This window comes from Epinephelus moara, chromosome 16, assembly GCF_006386435.1.
Source record: "Epinephelus moara isolate mb chromosome 16, YSFRI_EMoa_1.0, whole genome shotgun sequence".
Taxonomy (NCBI): Eukaryota; Metazoa; Chordata; class Actinopteri; order Perciformes; family Serranidae; genus Epinephelus; species Epinephelus moara.
Genome location: NC_065521.1, coordinates 298,217 through 319,271, shown reverse-complemented (window position 1 = coordinate 319,271; position 21,055 = coordinate 298,217). Strand labels below are relative to the sequence as shown.

At 43.0% G+C, this 21,055-nt stretch overlaps 1 protein-coding gene across 1 annotated transcript in view; it reads right to left on the bottom strand.

Annotated features, from left to right (window-relative positions):
- ahr2 (aryl hydrocarbon receptor 2) overlaps nt 1-20,684 on the bottom strand; it is an 85,827-nt gene extending 65,143 nt beyond the window's left edge. Inside the window, exons 1-2 of the mRNA XM_050064195.1 lie at nt 20,223-20,684; nt 7,648-7,835 (exon numbers count right to left, since the gene is read on the bottom strand). Coding sequence (XP_049920152.1) covers nt 7,648-7,835; nt 20,223-20,281 — 247 coding nt within the window. The 5' untranslated portion in view covers nt 20,282-20,684. The remainder of the gene's footprint in view (nt 1-7,647; nt 7,836-20,222) is intronic.
- Between the last annotated feature and the right edge of the window lie 371 nt (nt 20,685-21,055).

Below are 21,055 nucleotides of genomic sequence, written 5' to 3'. Positions count from 1 at the left end.
TATTTCTAAGTTGACACCTTTTCTTTAGTCGGATGGAGGGGGAGAAAAAAGAGACAGACACTGAGGATAAAAACAGATCTGTGTCTGAAGATGAGGGAGGTCTGGTTCAGAAAATGTCCACAGTGTTGAACAATGACGGTGTTGTGAGCGTCGGCCATGGGATCGAACCCCCGGGCATTTCCCATCGGCCCGTCGTCCCTGTCCAGCGGCTCGGGAGAGAGACGGGGATGAGAGGACGGACACAGAGCGTTCCTTTCTCAGCCACATCCTGCTGGAGCGGCGAGCTGGCCTGGCCTTCCCATGAGCCTTTACACTCCGGGGTCGTCTTTGTTCACTGAGGCGCATGATGGGAAATTCACCACCACACAGACTGTGACTGGCGCGTTAGGTAACGCCGCAATCACAATGAGGGATTCACCACGGCCGCAGACACTCGGCCTGTTTCTGAAACTGTGGATGTCTTTATGTCTGATGAATGAACTCGTCCAAAGTCTTTGCATTGGATGTCTGGACGGATTTGATTCTTTGATTCAACAGTTCCTGCTTTACATCAAATTTCAGAATAATCTATTCAGGGAAAGATCTTGCACAGCTGCGAAAACACGTCTATATTCTTTACAGTTGCAAATATGTTTTAAGACCACAATATTTTATCTCAGTACTTTTAGGTCTGGCAACAGTTGCAGGTATCCACTCTGAGGTCCTATTGGACTCTAAAACTCCTCTTTAAGCGATACATATATTTTCATTTATGAGTCTTTATCGCAGCAGATAATAAGGTTGGCCTGTGTTTACAGGACAGCGGAGGAGGCATGCCTTTGTTGGCGAACACCAGGCTTTCCCAGCCTCGGAGGTCTTGTGGTTCATCCGAATTCCTCATCGAGAATAATCTAATTGAGAAACTCCTGCTGCCATCAGCGTCTGGACTGCGCAGGGGCCACACACGAGCTCACAAAGGATACGTTCATGCCTGTGCTTTGGGAACTGAAAAGGGTTGAAGATGCATCTCTTTCTCTCTCAGCCTCTGCTCAATACCGACAGTTTTTAGACCATTGTTGGACAGTTTTGGAACATAAAGCTATGAATCAACATCTAACTTTGGGCTCTGTCCACATGTTGTACTTCTGCAAGGAAAATATGTCTTTTTTCCCAGATGCCAAGGTTGGAAAAGCTCAGTCTAGGCTCAGGGGCTAAGAATATCAAAGCCACTTCCTGTCTTGTCGCTGTGCTCCCAGCAGGACTTTACATAACATGGTCTACTTTCTTTCAAAGGTCAGTCAAAGCAGAGAGTCATAGACAACATTCAAGAGATAAAGATCCTCAACTTTACGTCGACTATCATGAGTACAGGTTTACTTTGTAGAAGCATTTTCACTATCGATTAATCTGTGGTTTCCACACTGGGAGACAAGGATGTCCAAAGAGTCGTGAGCAGACCCTTTAGTCTTTCGTCTCTTATTAACACATAAAGGAAAGTCAGGTCCTCGAATTTAAACTCTTTTATAACTCTTAATTGAGCACTTCAAAGGTCGGGTGTCACCTTTTTTTGCATCTCTTTTCTTTACTATGCTGGTTAAGGTTGCAACGATTACTTGACTAATCGATGACTAATCGACTATTAGATTTCAGTAGTCGACTAATCGGTTTGAGTCATTTTTCATATAAAAGTACCCAAAATACTCTTATTGCAGCTTCTTACGTTCAAATATTGGCAGCTTTACACACTCTCCCATGACGGTGAACTGAAACTCTTTGGCGTGAGTACGAAACAAGACATTAGATGACATAGATTTGGGGTTTGGGAGAGACAGACCAACATTTTTCAACATTTTAACACATTTTTCGATAAAATGATGAGTCGACTAATCGAGGAAATAATCGGCAGATTAGTCGACAATGAAAATAATTGTTAGTTGCAGCCCTATTGCTGGTAAATCTCAATGAAGAGAATCCAACCGAGCTAACGACGTGTAGCGTGCCCACACTGACAGCAGTTTTACCTAAATGTTTCGATGCCTGATGCTAAGATGGTTAGAACTAGTGACCTGCCCATTGCCCTGGACCATATTGTGTTACTATAAGCCTTTCATTCATGATTTCAGGAAGACATAGAAGAGGAATTAAATTAAATATTTTTCAGTTTTGGACTCTTGGGTCAAACTAAATGACGACTTCTAAGCCATCACTTCAGGGTCTAGGACATCGTGACAGTTATTTCCCCAATTACAAAAGACACAGGTATGGAAATCCAACCTTTTTTTTCATCAACTATTGGTCCTTGGAACAAACAATCATCAAATTGGAGGAAACCATGCCAGCATTACTGATGAAACCTTTTCTGACCAACATAATGTTGCACTTGGTTCACTTCAAACTCAAGAGGAAGCAAAATAAACCTTGACGGGAGCAGCTGTGTTGTATCAGTATCAGTTCTACCTTTAAAATCAGCCTGTAAAAACCTAATTTTATGGAGTCGCTGTTACATGATGTCTTTTATTTTATAGTTTTCTCTATTATTTCTACCCTCTGTCCCGTCCTTTTATCTCCACTCTCAATATTCTCCCGTCTTTGATGTATGCTTTTTATTTGGATGTTTAAGTGCTTTATAAAGTTTTATGTTCGATGCCGTAAAAGCTGCTCATGCAAACAATGTTTACTATAGAAATAAAGAGAGAAATAATGGACAGAGAATTATTCTTATTATTATCATGATTAGACTGGAGCCTGCACAAGCTCATAACCTATACTCTGAGGTAATTTACCTTTCAGTGTCTCATCCAAACATCCGATTTCAGCAGATAATACATCACATTATGACAGAGAAACAACCTCTTGAGGAAGACGCACGGCATTGTCTGCACAACACAACTATAAAAACGATCAGGAATGATAACGAGTAACCAGGAAATTAAGGGACGACTGGTTTCAATAACTAAACAGAGTTAATATTGCTCTCTGTATTCATCTCAAGGTGGACAAACATGTCATTACTCCAAAGCAACAGTAATGAGGACTTTTAAAATACATCACAAAGACAAAGCGGAGCCTCAAATGTGGATAATCACATGCACCACAATGCACTTCAAATGAATCTGATGCATGCACTAAAAGCGCTTTGAAGCAGGAGCGACGGAGTCAAATTGGGGGACCTCTCAGTGTGTGTTGGAGTGTCTCATGAATGCATAAAGCCCCGAGTTGTCCCCGGTGCAGGCCTGCCGTGCGAACAGGCCTCCCCGCTGGAACAACAAACTGGAGTCCTGCAGCGTTTGTTTGAGGTGGAGGCGGGGGCGAAGGAGCTGTGAACTTCAGACGGAGGAGCCGAGGAGGAAAAGACTGAACAGTCGGAGGAAGAGGGGCCCCGGGGTGCTGCAGGGGCCGACACAGGAAATGGGTGGGGCTCGGTGGGAGGGAAAGTGACGGATATTTGTGTGTTCTCAGGAGATTTTGTGAAAACTCAGATCTCTGACGACTTAATGGAGTAAATTAGTCTTTCTAATGTGTTGCTCACAGGCAACCAATCAATCATCGTCTACGAAACACAGATACTTCATTACTCTATCAACTGATTCTGGTCTGTGGCTGCAACTAATGATTATTTTCATCGTCGATTAATCTTTGTCGATGAATCAATAAGTTGTTTGGTCTGTAACATGTCAGAAAAAGGTGACAATGTTGATCAGTGTCTCCCAAAGCCCAAGATGACGTCCTCAAATGTCTTGGGTCATTAGTCTGCAAGATTTCATCGGTTACAAAACTAAAAATGACACAAATATGAAACTCAACACCTACATGACGGGACCATGTGGGACTTTAATTTGAAAGGACAGACACAGGAAGTGGCCACACGTTAATTTCCAGGGCAGTTATTCCACAGGCTAGTTAATAACATGTCGGGCAGGAAATCCAAAGTGTGGGATAATTTTGAGAAGGTGAAGGACGAACCCAAGGTGATATGTAAACTCATCTTCATTGGTCGACTACAAACATGACGTATCATCTGAAACATGGAAGTAGCTACATGCCCATTAGCCCACAGCGTTATTAACAGGCGGCTCATGTTAATGGCTTTCTTTTTTTTTTTTTTTTTACTAATTCTGCATGTTGAATCAGGATTGGAGATGGCAGAATGAAATCACTCTGATTGGCAGTTCAGCTTGGTCAACAAGAAGAGAAACGGAAGTGAGGAAAGTAAACAAAAGGCTAAAGTCAAGAGGCAGTGGGATCGAAACAAATGCCACTGAGGTTGCGGTTGTTTTTGGTTTTCGTTTTTCACCCGAACGTACATTTTTAGTATGGACACAGTAGCCCTTTTTAGATAGGAATTGCGCAAATTTGCAGGAAAGCCCAATCAGTCTTTGTTCAGCCTTGGCAGTATAAAAACAAAATCGGGGAGTGCAGCAAAATCAGCCTTGGCAGTATAAAAACAAAATCGGGGAGTGCAGCAAAATGCTGCCTAACTACTTTTGTTTATACAGAATGCGCCTTTTTCGGGGCAATGGGGGGCGTGAGCAAGTAACAAAACGTGTAGCTCAGCGTGTGACGTAAACAGTGACGTGGGAGGGAAGCCGCGGCTGGTCAGTCCTTCGGCGATTCTCTCGTAAGTCGGCCCGTTCTTCACCGTCCCCGTCATCTGACGGTTAATGGCCTCTTCGTTTGCGAGGACAAGGAGGGCGCGCAATTCCTTGTCTCCCCAGTTGCTCATCTTTACAGTGTCTGTCAGGTTTGTGTTTCCCTCTTGCTACTAGCTGCTCGCTAATTCCTGCTATCAGCTGTTTCCTGTTTATCCACCGCCAGTGGCTCGCACGTGCGGCGTCATCAACAGCTCCTCCCACAAGTCATCAACAGCTCCTCTCGTGGCGGAAGGCCGCCTCGGTCTGTTTAAACTAAAAGGGTTCCACCAATATGTCTACCCTACGAGGCGAAAAATTGGGCACCTTGGATCAACTCGCCAGTCTGGCTCTGTGTGTCTAAACGCTCGCAGCTTGCCGGCGAAACGGCCCAACATTCGTGGAAAATCTGGCAGAGTAAAAGGAGCTATTAACAAGCGTCTTGCTCAGTGTGTGATGTGCACTTGTAGATAAAAGAAATTACTCAAATAACTACTCGATTAATTTAATAGTTGACGACTCGTCAACTGCAACAGCATGTGTCTGGGTTTGAAATCACTTTTTGGGGTGTTAAGAGGCTCTTTAAGTTAATTATCATGTCATTGTAATGTCTTTATCATACTGTAGGGCTGCAACTAAAAGTTTATTTCAAGTATTAATAATCAACCTCGTAATTATTTGGACAGTGACACATTGAGAAACGTTTTGAGAGTCCAAGGTGACGTCTTCACATGTCCTGTTATGTCCAAACCTCTGATACTCTCAGCTGATCTTTGCATTTGAGAAGCTGTAACCAGAAAAACTTCCCACTGATCCTCTTTCAAAATAAAAGCGCCGAGCGGAGCTGTGAGAACCACCAACCTCGCCACACACTGACGGTGTGGCTTGAAAGTAACCAGACTCCAAACGCTTTTGTTCAGCCGACACTAAGTGACCGGCGCTGCCAAATAATTGATGACTCCAAAGCAACCGGCTGTGCTGCCTGTTTCCTTTGGCAACCGGTCGAAGCTGAAACTTTGTTTTGATGAGAGCAGCTCAGAACATAATGTCTCTGAACATACACTCACATGACAGATATAATAAGTCAGTTTTATACCGTCTCCGATCACAGAAACACCAAACATGTCTGCAGGAGGTTGATGGGATTGTTCGTCAACGCCAGTGACTCATTGATTACTTAATTTCTGGCTGACTTTGTAGTCCGTTACGGAACAAAAACTCTCATTGATTCCAGCGATGAAGGCCTCAATTTCAAGCCAATAAAGTGAACGCAAGAGCGGTTTTATTATTGCAGTGCTCAGGAATAGTGATATATCACCTCCTCACAGACGTTCCTGCTGGATCCGAGCTCTGATTAGCTCGTTTAGAGATCTCTGTGGGGAGTTGGTGTCAGTTACAGCTGGAGACACGCTCAAACTTAGCAGGGTTCATCTTAAATGTGGAATAAAAGTTTAAAAAAATCAGTTTTGACTCTTAATTTTCAACTGTATTCGCCGTCAGCGTCTTCACCTCTGCTCGATAATATCACAAGTTTCCCTCCAGGGCGTCAACATCCAGAAACCACATGTACCGTCTGGTATTTACCGACTGCACACCCACACGCTCTGATCATACATGTGTACATTAGCATTTCAGCCCGCAGCACACCTGCTCTGCACTCTCGCCTCGCTCTACTTCACACCTCCCGCAGCAGACGAGGTCAGCTCCAAATATACGGTGAGCCAGGAGGGCCAGATTTCACAGCCCTGCACAGATATAGCCTCTGAGCTGGTGGTGGCCACACGCCCCCGACGCCCTTCACTGTAAATAGGAACCCTGTCTCTCGGGCTGTCTGGGGCTAATCGCTGCTGTTTTCATAAGAGGAGGCGGAACAATGTGAGGAAGCTCGCTGGAAACTGGAATAACCTCGCTGAGCCTCAAGTTTCCCTCAGACATGCTGACAGAAATAGGTCAGGATTCACTTTATTTCTGTGTCACATCTGGAAAACAAACAAAAGAACTGCTTCCTAGGTGCAGTGAAATTCGACCTTAAGTTTTTCTCTGCTATTCAAATCAGCTCAGTGGGTGTATGAAAATGAAAGCATGGCTCTGGGTGTGAGATCTGATTGCAGTCTAGACGTCTGCCCTTTAACTATTCTAACAAATAGAGACGAGCACCAATACGTTCATGCGTTCACGATGGTCATAAATTAAAGGGGTAGTCCAGATTTTTTAAAGTGGGGTTGTATGGGGTACTTATCCATGGAAAGTATGTTACAAGCAGTAGATGTCCATCAGTTTGGAGAAGCAGGCTGGAGTTCGACACGGAAGCTAAGAAATCTATTGCTGCGGATGGGGGCCAGCAACAAAACATATTTCAACCATCTGAAAACATTAATATCAAAGCATACGCTACATTGAGAGTATTTTCACTGCTTTACTTTAACATCAGATGGTGATTTCCAACTGGAAAATTAAGCCGTTATATCGCTCTCTTCAATGCCAGACTCCATTGAGAAAAACAGCGATTTAACGTAGCTGAACACAGGAGCTGCTGGTCGACTGCTACCTTGGTAAGTTACTTATTTTGTGTGACGGTGACTTTGGCATCTCAAGGGGTTAGTTTGGATTCACCAAAGTCACACATTATCACAAATAAACTAACTTATCGAAGCAGCGGTACACCAGCAGCTCCTGTGTTAAGAGAGCTTAAGTTGCTGTTTTTCTCAATGGAGTCTGGTGGCTTTGACGAGAGCATAGATGGGGAGCTAAAGCCATCGCTGAAGATACTCTCAATATGGCGTACACTTAAACTGATATTGATTTTTTTGGTGGCTGAAATACATTTTGTTGCTGACCCTCATCACCAGGAGTACATTGCTCAGCTTCCGTGTCGGACTCCAGCCTGCTAACCCTAACCCGATACAACCCCACTTCAAAAAATCCAAACCATCCCTTTAAGGCTTTGACAGTCTCATGAAAGACTGAACTGCTTTCCCTGGAAGACTAAAGGTTTCTATATTTCCGACGTCAGCAGCTCAAAGACACTTCTGACACTCACCGTTGAAGAAGCTCTTGACCTTCAGGTACCCGACACTGAGGCGCAGCACGGACAGCTTGTCCAGCCGTGCCCTGACCTCCTCGGTGAAGGGCAGCAGGCTGGTGAGCTTGTCCAGCTCGCCGTTGAGCCGGTCGCGGTGGCGCTTGGACGGGTTGGACTTGGCGCCATCTGGGGGTGGTGGTTTGGGTCTGCGGGTACAGAAAGAAGACTACGTTAAAACACAGTAACAAAGATCCACGTATACACTTTGAGCATTTAATTTAAGATCAATTTAATTTAGCAAGCAAGGAAGCAAAACTTTATTTATTTATACAGCACATTTAATTAAAATAAATATTAAAATTTAATAAAATAATCATAATTAAAGTATACCATTAAAAGAGGATGATACATATGTGTGAAATTAATTAAAAAAAAAAAAAAACGTGATGAAATATAATAAATAGAACGATAAAAGATTATCATGAGATAAAATAATACATTAACCAATAAACCAGTGCAAGTAAAAGCATACCTGATTTAAAATCAATAATATAAAATATATTAATAAAATAAAATAAATTAAAACAAAATATAAAAAAATAAAATAAAATAAAAATAAAAATAATAAAAAATAAATTCAAAAATAAAATTAAATCAAATTAAATTGATTTAAAACCAATAAAATAAAATAAAATATATTAAATTAAAATAAAATAAAACAAAATAGAAAAAAAAATTACAAAAAATTAAAAATAAATACATTCAAAAATAAAATTGATTTAAAACCAATAAAATAAAATATATTAAAATAAAATAAAACAAAATAGAAAAAATAAATAAATAAAAAATAAATAAATTCAAAAATAAAATTTAATTAAATTAAATTAAATTAAATCTTTTAGTCGTGTAATTCATGTGTTTTTCCCTGGTATCGCACTGGGTATTGGGAACTGTGGCATTACACTGGTATTGGTATCAGCTACTAAATTTCTAGTATTGAGACACATCTAGTTGCATCTAACAATTATTGGAAAGATTAGCACAAAACCAAAAGATATCCAATTTCACACACCAGTGCACAGATTTATAACGAAGAAAAACTGCCAATGTTCATATTTGAGAAGCCGGAAAATTATTTAACCATACATGAAGCGTTCAAAAATAGTACCGGGGGCAGACGGAAACAGGACTTCCTCAAGTTAATAAATAAGATCTGCATCATGTTTGACTTGCACTATTGATAACATCCCCACATTGCACCTTCTTCTTCTGCAATGATTTAATGGCACTTGACTAAACAGTGAACTCCTAATATTCACACAACAGCAGAGGATTATTTCATGTTTTAAAGTTTCCATGCTTCATCTCCCTCCCTGAGTGGAAAACAACATGTCCCGGTCCACCTCCACTCTCCAGAGGGCCGAGCTATCTGCTCCATCCACTGTCGCCATGGGAACCAGGTCAGCAGCCTGATGTCAGGGCTTGTTTGTTATCGCCTCACCTGTGTGTGTGTGTGTGTGTGTGTGTGCAGGATGCAGGACAGACACATTTTCCGAGTGAGAGGAAGCGTTTCCCTTCCTACATGCGACTCTAAAGGTCACGTAAGATCAGATTCTTGTAACACAGACAGACACACGTTCACCAGCTATACGTTCGTTCTTCACTTAGAGTTAAATACGCCCGTCTGTTTGGCTGCAGCTCAGCGCCGTCACATGAAGCGCCGCAGCAGAAAGCGGGTCTGTATCTGTAACTGAACTCCGGTGACCGGCGGTAAACCCGGCGGCTCCTCGGCTCTAACTCGAACCAGACCTCGGCAGCACAGAGGGGCTTTTCTTTTTCCCAGAGAAGGTGTGAAGCTGTGGAGCACCTCAAACCGGCCCTGGAGATGCCTCTCGTTTACACCCAGATTTCTGGGTCGTTTATATTTATCCGCGGCAGGTTGTCGCAGCTCTGCGGTGATTTTCACACCCGTACGGTTTAACCACAGTCTGATATCTGATCAACGGCAGAGAAAGAGGGACTTTTATAAACCTCTGAGAGGCGCTTTGTTGCTTAAGTTTGTGTTTTTCACCATTTCATGAACAACTTTTTATGATTTTCATGATTACAGATAAACTTCAGTGTGTTAAGTGCATTAAAGACACGAGAACAGAAACTGATTCTTATCACAAGTCGTCTTTATTTCTGCTCTCCACTTGACGGAAACATAATCAAGTTTCACATCGTTGAGCGACTGTGTTTTTCCCCTTCACAATAAATCTTTGAACCGATAGCTGACATGCTCCGTGGTCGTTCTCGTGGCAATCACAACCGAGACAAGCTCGAATCAAACCGGAGCAGGACTCCTCTGCCAGAGGATGCTGGGAAAGTTTCCCATGACAGTTATTTATCTTCGTCTAAGTTCTAAGTGAATGTTCTCACACAAGCGCCGTCTAAATATTATAAATATAGCAGTGAGACGCTCCCTGCCTTGGAGAGCAGTCCAACAAAACAAAACTCAAAGCTCTTTACTGGAGCTTTCAGCTGCATCACACAGTCTTCATCAGTGGATGGTTTTCACTCATCAAAACCAGGGCTGAAACGATTCCTCGAGTAACTTGAATGATTCGATTGGCGCGCTGTGTTTGGCATGGAAGGTTGTTGCTGCTGCACAAGCGCTTGTGACTGTCGCTGTTGAAAGCCTGCACAGCTGTGACGTGGATGTTAAGCGCTGACTGCAAAACTATTGGAGCAAAAGGGTCAAGGATGAAAATTTAAATGAAAATACTGTTGAAAAAAAGATTGATATAACCAAAAAACAAAATAATCGTTCATTAATCGTAATCGAGTTGTATCTGCAAATGAACACATAATAAAATATATGATCTGAAGACTGAGCAGATCAGGTGTCAGGGTCTTGCCTCCCAGTTACAGGTCGGTCTCACACAGAGCAGCTGCGCGTCTGCTGGTTCTCAAGTTAAATCAGGTTCAGATGTTCCTGCTGATGACTCCGCTGGGGATTTCTAGGTCAGGTGAGGCCAATTGTGGCGCTCACTCTGTGTGTGTGTGCACCTGCAGTACCACATACTTTGTAGACACTGTGACCCTTCAACTTCCTCATTACTGGTGCCTCACTGTGTCACAATGTGCGGTGTGAGGTTGCAGAAAACGTTGACCAACATAAACCCCCTCAGCAACGAGAAATGGACCAACAAGAGTGAGGAAACAGTTTGTTGAACACACAGAAACGTCTCTTTCCAGCACTAGAAAATGAAAAGTAATAAAGTCTTTGGAGTTGGCTAATATCTGGCGAGCAAATTTATTATTTTATAGTTGAACAAAGCAGCCAAAACTTGGATTAAAATGCCTCAAATATGAACATAAATGAGGTGCGATGAAACACAACTTTAAATACTGGCTGTGTAATAACTCCGGGAACGTTTAAGCTGAATATCGAACTTTAATGTCAGGAAAAACAGGCATCTACGACACACACAGACCAAGCTCGCTCCGTAAGAGACTGAGGTCTGTTCTGTAGTTCTGCACCAATAAAAAAAACAGACAGAAATGTTAATGAAATGTAAACAGCTGAGGTTTTATTTGCCGAGCGTTCACCTGCCAATCCTAATGTGTAATTTTACAGCCCAGCTGCTGCCAAAAGGACAGCCTTTAAAAACACTAACAAGAGACTGAACAATCTACGTCTGCACTGAGAGACTTCACTGAGCTTAACTTCTCTCCGACAGCAGCAAAATGTCTCTAGAAATAACATGAAGAGGAGGAAACAGCAATAAATAACGCAGTACGTCTGGGCCTGTTGTGAACACGGTTACATTCAGATGAAATATAACAAACCACAGCGGCAGACTGGAGGAAGCTTTCATAAGTTAGCTGATCTCAAAAAGGCAAAAACGTGCTGCAAAATATGTTTAAATTAGATTAAAATACAACAAAACGAATATGACAGAGTCAGGACTAGTGATTTCACGGGTTAAATGCTCTCAGAGGGGACGAAAAGGTCTCTAGAACCAACATTTAAAGTCAATGCATGAGAATTCTTGCCTCTAAATGTTGCCTGCTGCTACATATGTGAAATTTAGATAAAATACAACAACCAACTGTTCTCTAAAAAGCACCAAAATACCAAAATATATGCAAAACATAGCAATAAGTGTTAAAAAAGGGAATGTGAAAAGAACTGGTAGGGCTGAAATAAGGTTTAAATGATAATATCACAGGTTAAATGCTCTCAAAAAGCACTTAAATGCCTCTATAACTAACATTTACAGGCATTTAAAGTCGCCTGCTGCAAAATGTAACACGTTTAGGTGAAATATAGCACCCTACTGCTCTGCAACAAAGGACCAAGATGCTTCTAAATGAAAACATGAGGAGGCACAACACTTCATTTACTGACTTTTATTTAAATGAACTATAATAACAGTCTTTTAAATATACAAAACAGGACTGAGCTAAGGTTAAATGTATGATATCACTGCTTAAGTGCACTCAAAAGGGACCAAAAATGCCTCTAAAAATAACATTAGCAGGCAAAACAACTTGAGTTGCCTTCTGCAAAAAATATAATAACTGCGCTCTAAAAAAATGACCAAAATTACTTTAATAAATAACACAAAGAGCCAGAACAACTCGTGCATTGACTGTCAGAGTTGTCTACCGCAAAATATGTGAAATTTAAATGATACAGAACAACCAATGTGGTAAAAATACAAAAATGAATGTGGAAAAACCAGCATAACTGAGTTAATTGTAACCCTATAAAACCTGTTAAATTAGCCTGATCTCTTTAAGAAACACGTGAAGAAGGCAAAGAGCAACAAAAGAAGAAATTACGCCATAAAAATGCAAAAAAAAAAAAAAAAATCAGGAAAAAGAGAAAATTAAAAACAAGAAAATTGGTAAAATAATAACAATAATAATAACAAATTAAATTACATTTAAAAATTTTTTTTAAAAAAACAAACAAACAGAGAAATGACATGGCAGGCTGTTAAAAATTATAATAATTCTGCAACACAGTTTTGAAATGTAATGATATAATAATAAATATTATAAATATTTTTCCCTAGCTTTATTTAAATAATTATCTGATTTTTGATTTTTTATTATTATTATTTTTTTGCAATTTGTGGGGCCTTTCTTACCAAGTTGCTCAATGGAGGAAACATAACAACAGTGTGGTAAAATTCGCACAAGAAAATGTGAAGAAGTACTGATATAAGGGTCAGTGTTTGACTTCTCAGCAGACACCAAAATTACTTTTAAAATAACATTTAGAGGCATAAATTCCCGCGTACTGACTTTTAGGGGGCTGCCTACTGCGCCCTAAAAAGGACCAAAATGCCTCTAAAAAGAACATTAACAGACAGAACATGAGTTGCCTCCTGCACAATATGTGAGATTTGGATGAAACTTAACAACCAGTGTGGTGAAAATAATTCCTCAGCAGGAATGTGAGGAGCTGGCAGGACAGAGGGTGAAGGGTTTAATCAGCAAATGTACAATTTCACAGGTTAACTGCTCTCAGAAATGCCTCTAAAAATAACATTAGGAGGCAGAGCAGATCAAGCCAGTGCCGTGCTGTGGAATATATCAGACTAAATATAACAACCAGTGTGTTCAGAAACCAAAAGAAAAGCGCAGGTGGACGGGCGTGGAGTTCAGACTAATCTGCAAACGTTAGTCACTTGCAAACCTGACCAGGCCCTGCTTCGCTCCCTCCTGTAAATAAGACATCTGCTTTCAATAATACTCCAGAACACGACATATCTGAAATCAAGGCGAGATGCCTATCGCCGCATTCCTGACGGCACAACTCCCTGCAAGAACAATGAGCGGCCAGTGTTGTTGCTTCTCATTTTATCTATCAAATCTGCCCTGGAAGGGGCGTGTGTATATATCTGAGTGTGTATATGAATGTGTGTGTGTGTGTGTGTGTGGGGGGGGTTTGTTGGACTTGAAGAAAAACACTCCTCTGCGTTCACACAAAGGCACTTTGTCTCCAGCGGGGCAACGACACCTTTGCAGAACAAAAGAAACTAAATACGATGTTGGCGTCTGTTCCACTGCTGGAGTTATGATACAGGAAGAGGAAAGAGCCCAGGAGGAGGATCGGAGCGCCACCGATATCCCAGAGAGGCAATATCAAGCCCAGAGAGGCGACACCAGGCCCAGAGAGGCGACGCCAGGCCCAGAGAGGCGATGCCAGGCCCAGAGAGGCGACGCCAGGCCCAGAGAGGCGTTACCAGGCCCAGAGAGGCGACGCCAGGCCCAGAGAGGCGACGCCAGGCCCAGAGAGGCGATGTCAGGCCCAGAGAGGCGACGCCAGGCCCAGAGAGGCGACGTCAGGCCCAGAGAGGCGATACCAGGCCCAGAGAGGCGACACCAGGCCCAGAGAGGCCAGGCCCAGAGAGGCCAGGACCAGAGAGGCGTTACCAGGCCCAGAGAGGCGACGTCAGGCCCAGAGAGGCGATACCAGGCCCAGAGAGGCGATACCAGGCCCAGAGAGGCGATGTCAGGCCCAGAACGGCGACGTCAGGCCAAGAGAGGCGATACCAGGCCCAGAGAGGCGACACCAGGCCCAGAGAGGCGACACCAGGCCCAGAGAGGCAATGTCAGACTAAAAAAGCCAATATCTAGTATCAGCAACGCAGATGACCAAAAACAGGACTCACAAAATAAACACAAAATCACAGCACCACTGTTTTGACGTTTACTGGTGTCGTAATGTCTGGGAAGTGAAAGCTGAGACTGATGTCCGTCACATGACAGTCATAAGAGAAACAGCCGGTCAGCCTCACATCAGCATGACCCCATGAAAATACACAAAAAAACCCAGTAACCAGCAGCGACATCTGACCGTTTAGTTCCTGCTGAGTCGCTCCAGTGTTCTGGCACTCGCATTCACCCGCAGGCCAGCGCTGGATATAAACAATCACAAGTGAATGCATGTTCCACATTTTACCGTCATCACACAAGACCAGTGTGGAGTTTCTGTGTGCTTTTGTGTCGTTTCATGAAGTTCTTCAACTTTCCTGACTCTTTCTATTCAAAGAAACTTCTATAACATGTGTTATCACTCTCATCATGACATAATAAGTAAAAATAAGAAAAACTTTAGTGATACTGATGTGTCACGCACTTAGAATTCCCACTCGTCGAAACGTCCCCATAAGTACACTGCACTCTGACGGACGGACGATAGATAAACATCTAAGCAAGTCTTGCTCCCCTCTCGTCGTAAGTACCCTTCCTCTAAATTACTCACGGTAAAAACTAGAGGAAACCTAACTGCGGGTTCCCGCTTAGCACATGGCAGAGGTTTCATCTGTTGCCCTAGAATGAGCCATCTTGTCCACATCGGGATCACAATATTGCACTGCCACGTTTCTACAGTAGCCTTTGCTATTAGATGAGGCTGCGACTTCACTGGTCAGAGTTGCGAAGACGCAAATTTGCTTTGCCATCGGTAGCATATGTTTCATTTGTCCCTCTCCTTGCATTGAATGGAAATGAATGAGAGGGGAATTGTGCGCTTGAGGGATGAAGTTCATTTGTAAGTTGACACATAAGTTACCCACATAAGGAGCAGGTCTGGTCCAAGAAGTCTGGAATGATTCTGCCGAAGCCCAGAACGGACAAACGAAACACTGGCTCCACAGGGGGAGACTCCCGTTGGCGTGTCGGCCCCTCCATGATGAGCTAAACTGCATTGTAAAAACAGAGATTTTTAACATGAAACTGATTTATTCAGTGTTTTTACCCGTTTAAATCACCAGGTCTGATTGTTCTGGAGAGGAAGAGACCTCTACGAATAATTCGGCTCATGGTAAAAACTAACTGCGGGTTCATGCTGAGCACATGGCGAGGTTTCATTTGGCTGCGATCTGCAATCCTCACCGCTAGATGCCACTAAATCCGACACAAGTTATCTTGGTTTTTCACTCCTCTGGAACCAGATCCATCCCCAACCTCAGCCCCGTCCTCTGAGATGAACTGCAGCCAGGCCTTATCGCCCAGCATCAGTGTTGGACTTCACTGAAGCTCTTGTGGGAATTCAATGGGAACAAATCCCTGCAGCCAGACTCCAGAAACTGGTGGAGAGACTGAAACCAGAAGCGTGAGGGCTGTAAGAGCTGCACGCTGATGTCCAGAAATGTGTTCTAGCATCATATATGGGTCTTTTAACCTATATCAACCTTTGTGTGTTTGTTTCTCTCTAACGGACGCAGAGAAATCACCATACATTCAAATGTTCTCCCTTTACAACGCAGTGTAAATATAAAGGCACACTGCCTGAGGGCAGACTGCCGTAACGTCGCCTTGAGGCCTGTGTGTGGGTTAAACTGTCTCTGTCTCTAACACACACACTCATAACTCACTCACTCTTTCCCAAACAAAAAACACAGAAAGATAAACTCCCTGAGAGCAACTTTTCCTGAAAAACCAAAGGCGAGCGAACATGGCAGAGTTATGTAAGCGTTTGCGTGACACTGAACTATGTTAATTTGTGTTGAGGGAGGGAGGAAAGAAACAACCCCCCGAAAAAACACCCAGAGAGACAGAAGGAAAGACAGGAAAAAAGTATGTTGTGGCAGTCGGAGGAGGAGGAGAAAAAAAAAACACACAGCGAGTCTCAGATTACGCCATCCTCCCTCCCTCCCTCCTCCCTCGTGGAAACATCGCGTGAGAGTGCTCTCGCTCCACGTCCTGATTATGATTAATGCAGGTAGTACCACACACACACTGAAACTGCGGTTCTGGCAGGGTTCTGGCCGTGGTTCTCTGCTCGAGCCTGTGGTTCTGTATGCAGCAGTTAACACTCCCGTCTGGCTTGTTAAAGTTAGAAATCACAAACTGGTAAAATCCCAGTGAGGAAGACAGCGTGGCTCAGAGCTGCTCTTATGTTCTGGAAGGGTTCTCTGCAGCACCACGAAGGGTCTGGGAACACCTATGTGTGCATGGTGCTTTAGAGAACCAAACAGTTGAGTCCTTGAGGAACTATTCAAGCATGTTATTACACTTACTAACAGTTCCATGGAGGATCTAGAAGAACCCTTTAACAGTGTGCTTCGGATTTCCTCAGAGGGTTCGTTCGTTCTCTAAAGCACCATTAACTATTTCTATAGTTATGAGAGGTATAAGAAGTGCTATACCACTGTAAAGGTTCCTAGGAAGAACACTTGTGTGGTGCCTTCAGGGACTTCCCCTGAAGGTACTTTTGCAGTTCTACTTGCCTGTGAAACCACAAAGATACAACGCTATGGAGAACTTTTGTGAATAGGTCTTAAAACAAAGGTTGGTGGAAGAACATTTATGCATGGTGCATTTAAGAACCTGCCTAAAGTGTTTCTACAGCACTGACAGGGACTTGGAGGTATCATTTCAGCATAGTACTTAACAGAGCGTCTCTACAAGGTTCTTTACAGCACCATGAAGGTCTACAACCACCCATTTCAGCACCTTAAACAGTTCCCTGGGTCTTTAAGGAAGTAGTCAAGAATGCTTATCAAGAGAACATCTCCAAACATGTTATTTACAGCACTATGAAGGATCCATAGTAAACTGGCGTGGTTCTGGACAGGACTTAAGCATGATGCTTCAAAAAATTCTCTCTAGTGCTGTGAAAGACTTCCTCTAGGGTCCATCTAAAGGTTCTCTGCAGCACCATTAAGGGTCGATTTCTCTAATAGTTATCAGAAGTCAAAGACGAGCCATGTTACCATGGTGCTGTCCCACTGTAAAAGGTTCTACGACGAACACTTTGTGTGTGGTGCTTTCGGAAACTTCCCCTAAATGTTCTTTGAAGCCCTACTTCAGGTTTGAACCCACAAAAATACTATGGATGAACTCAAATACAGAGGTTTTGTAGGTAGTTCTTCAAAGCGATGTCAAAGGTCACTGGAAGAACATCTGTGCATGGCGCATTAAAGAACCTCGCTAATAAGTTTATACAGCACCGTCAAGGGACTACGAGGTACGGTTTGAGTGGTGCTTGACGAAACCTCTCTGAAAGGTTCTTTAATGCACCATGAAGGGTTGAAGAACACCGACTCCAGCATGGTGCTTTGGAGAACACCTCAAAACAGTTCTCTGCAGCACTATAATGAGTCTTTGAGCGACGACTGAAGCATGTTTATCAAGAGAACATCTCCAAAAAAGTTCTGTACAGTACTAAAAGGGATTTATCGTAAACTAGCATGGTGAAAGGTATTATTTGACACCACATGCAGGGTCTCTAAAGGTTCTCTGCAGCACCATTAAGGGTCTATTCTTCTAATAGTAATAACTTCTTTACTTGCAGTTAAAATAACAAAAATAAAACGCAACGGTGAGCTAAATTGCAGAACCTTTGTAAGTAGTTCTCTAAAGCACTATCGAAGGTCATCAGAACGTGTGCATGGTCCATTAAAGAACGTTCCTAAAAGTTTTTTACACCACTCTTCAGGGACTAGGAAGTACCATTTGAGCATTTCAAGATGACCGAGATAAAAAGATTATTGTGCCGCAGTCTGTTTTGCAGTGAAGGTCTTACGTTGTCTTGTGTTCTAGCCTAGATCCAGCACACCCCTGTCCTTTACAGCGCCAATCACTGTTGTCAATTTGGTGACTTTTTCGTTAGATTTGGTGACTTTTCGGATGTTCTAGTGACTTAATTTCCAAAAGCAACCTGCTGCCACCTCAACCGCTGCAGTCACAGCCTATAGAGTGCTGCAGGGACGACGTTTTTGGTAGGCCGATGCAGACGTTAGCATCGCCAAAAAGCCAATGGGATTTTTCCACTGGATTTTGGATTCAGCAAGATAATCTTAACAAATGAACTCCACTTCAATGACTGCTGAAGCCTCAGCGCAAACGCCAGAAGTAAAAAGCTAACGTTGACCCATCGAGGCTGTTAAGCTGTGTTCGGCATGATGACGTTGTGTAGTCTCATTTAGCCACTTGCTAGCAAACGTCTTTTTTAAGACACATAACAGCTTAGAAATTCAAAGTGGGATATTTAGTGACATATTTTACGAACAAACCGTGAAAGTCTCTTCAGCTTGTGTTGACCACAGACCTTATTTCAGACGTCTGACTTCAAGACAAGGGAAGCGAGGGTGTAAACTCATTCACGGCCACTCTATTTAGCTGTCATTACATTACGAGGCGGCGCTCTCGGGACGGCTGCTAACATTTAATTTACTGCGGCATCTCCCGCATGTGTCGATTAGCAGAACAAGACAATAACAGACTGGAGGGTGTGTCGTTCTAGCCACAGTGTTCAGACTGCCTCCCACTGCAGATTCAGACTGTGCAGTTCAGGAGTTCTCAACAGGTCTTCTGACATTAATGTTCTCTGGAGAACTATTTCGACTTTATTCAGAACAGAATCGCTCTAAGAAAACCTCCATAAAGGTCTCTTTACGGCACGATTGAGTCGTCGAAGAACTACATGACGTTTATTGAGGGTTCTTGCGCAGAAAGGTCTATGCAAGGACCCATGTTAGAGACATTTCAGAAGGTTCTTTACGCACGAGTCATCAATAGAGTCTGTGATTTATTATCTTCCTTATAGTTCCTTAAATGCACAAATATATAGACACTTGTGAGCGGGCCAGAAAGAGCAGTGGCGGCCGAACTGTGGTCCAGAGACCACCAGAGAGCCTTGGACAAGTACGAGAAGCTCCCAAAAAATCATCAAAATCAATCAGTGCTAACAAAAGGTGCCACACTGAACTACTGGAGCATCTCCCTCCTGTACATACGACCCTGACGCATGGTCTTCTGGCTCTCAGATTGTGGTCTGGGGCCCTTCAGGGGCTCTCGAGGGGGAAACCTGGAGCAAAGATGAAACTATACATCCACCTAAATCAAGAGTAGCCTCACGAGAAGGTGCTGTGATGATTTCACTGATGCGGGGATCCACTCTCTGCACTGTTTCCCTCCCCGCCCACGGTGCACACTCAAACAACCCAGCACTAATAACCAAACTCCAAATTCAACCTTCAGAAAGAGGGGGGAAATAAAGAAGTCAAAATGAGCTCCTGTGGGACGCCCAGCTGTCTCACATGATATAACTGGATTCAAAATAACACTGGAGCAACAGTTTTCTTTATTTTCCATGCTGCATGTGCCTGAAGTGCTGCTGGACTTCAGCACTGGCCAGCATTGCATAACCACAGCAGGGAAAATAGACTTTATGGCCCGTGTGGATGCAGAGTGCACTCTTATTAGCACGTAGCAGAGGCTGTGATGCAGTCTGGAGGTGTGTGCGCTGCACCTAGAGAGCAGTGTGTGTACATGTATGAATGATTTAGGGAGTGAAATACAGCATGAAACACATGTTCCTGCAATAATGCATGTTATTTGTATGTAAATAACACAAGTAAATAATGATTAAGGGCACTTTATAATGCAGCATTATTAAAGTATTACAGTGTAAGTACAGATGGTGCCTTCAGGGACACCGTAGCAGCGCTGTAGCCGCTGTAAAAGCACACTAAACTATTGTATACACGCTTCTTACGCAGCCAGACACAGCATGAGATATTCCAGGAACACTTCCGGAACATTCCCGTGATGTTTGTGTGTGTTTACGCTTGTTTACTCACATTTTCTGAACCGGCTTCTTCCGTTTCTTCACCGCGTAAAGCGCCGTGTTCGTCAGCATGGTGACTTCAAACAGAGCGGGGTTCAAACACAAGTGGCGTTATCCTTGTTGTTTGTGTCAATAAAAACAGCTCCAAACAGGCAGACTCACATCCCTCGGTGTAAACAAACAAACAATAAAAACAACGACAGAAAGCCGAGACGGTAAAATCCCTTTAACGTTAGTCCTCGGTCGCGTCTCGTGCGCCTCTCAGCTGGGAGAAAAACTTACTTTGTGTACGTTACGTGCTCCAAACGCCCGCGAGACGCTGGCTAACTATCGCAGCTTTTCATAATTCTGACGTTTGCGTACTTCCACACCGATTTACCGAAAACACCGTGGCTTTTACGCGTTAAAAAAAGTCCTCGGAGGGTTTTTATGTAAGTGCTCCGCCTGCGCGTCACTCCCGTTGTGATTTGACAGAGCCGCTGCTGCCGCCGCTGCCGCGCGCTCCCGTCGCGGTGCGCTCTGAGAGCAGAAATATTTAAGGTGGACCGGATGTGGATGGAGTGAGGCTGACACCGCGGAGCAGGAATGACTGGGAGGCTGCATTCCAACCCGGCAGACCTTAAGAGGGATTCTGTGATTGTCATCCTATCATATTACAGTGTTTTAATTATTTTTACTGCTGTACACATTATAACGACAAACAACACAAACAAAAATAAAAATAAGTAATAGTATTTATTTATTTTTATTGTTGTACAAAATAATGTATCGACATAAGAAGAAAAATAAAAACAAAATAATTTATTAATAATAATATTAAAAATAATAAATTCAACTACTATAATT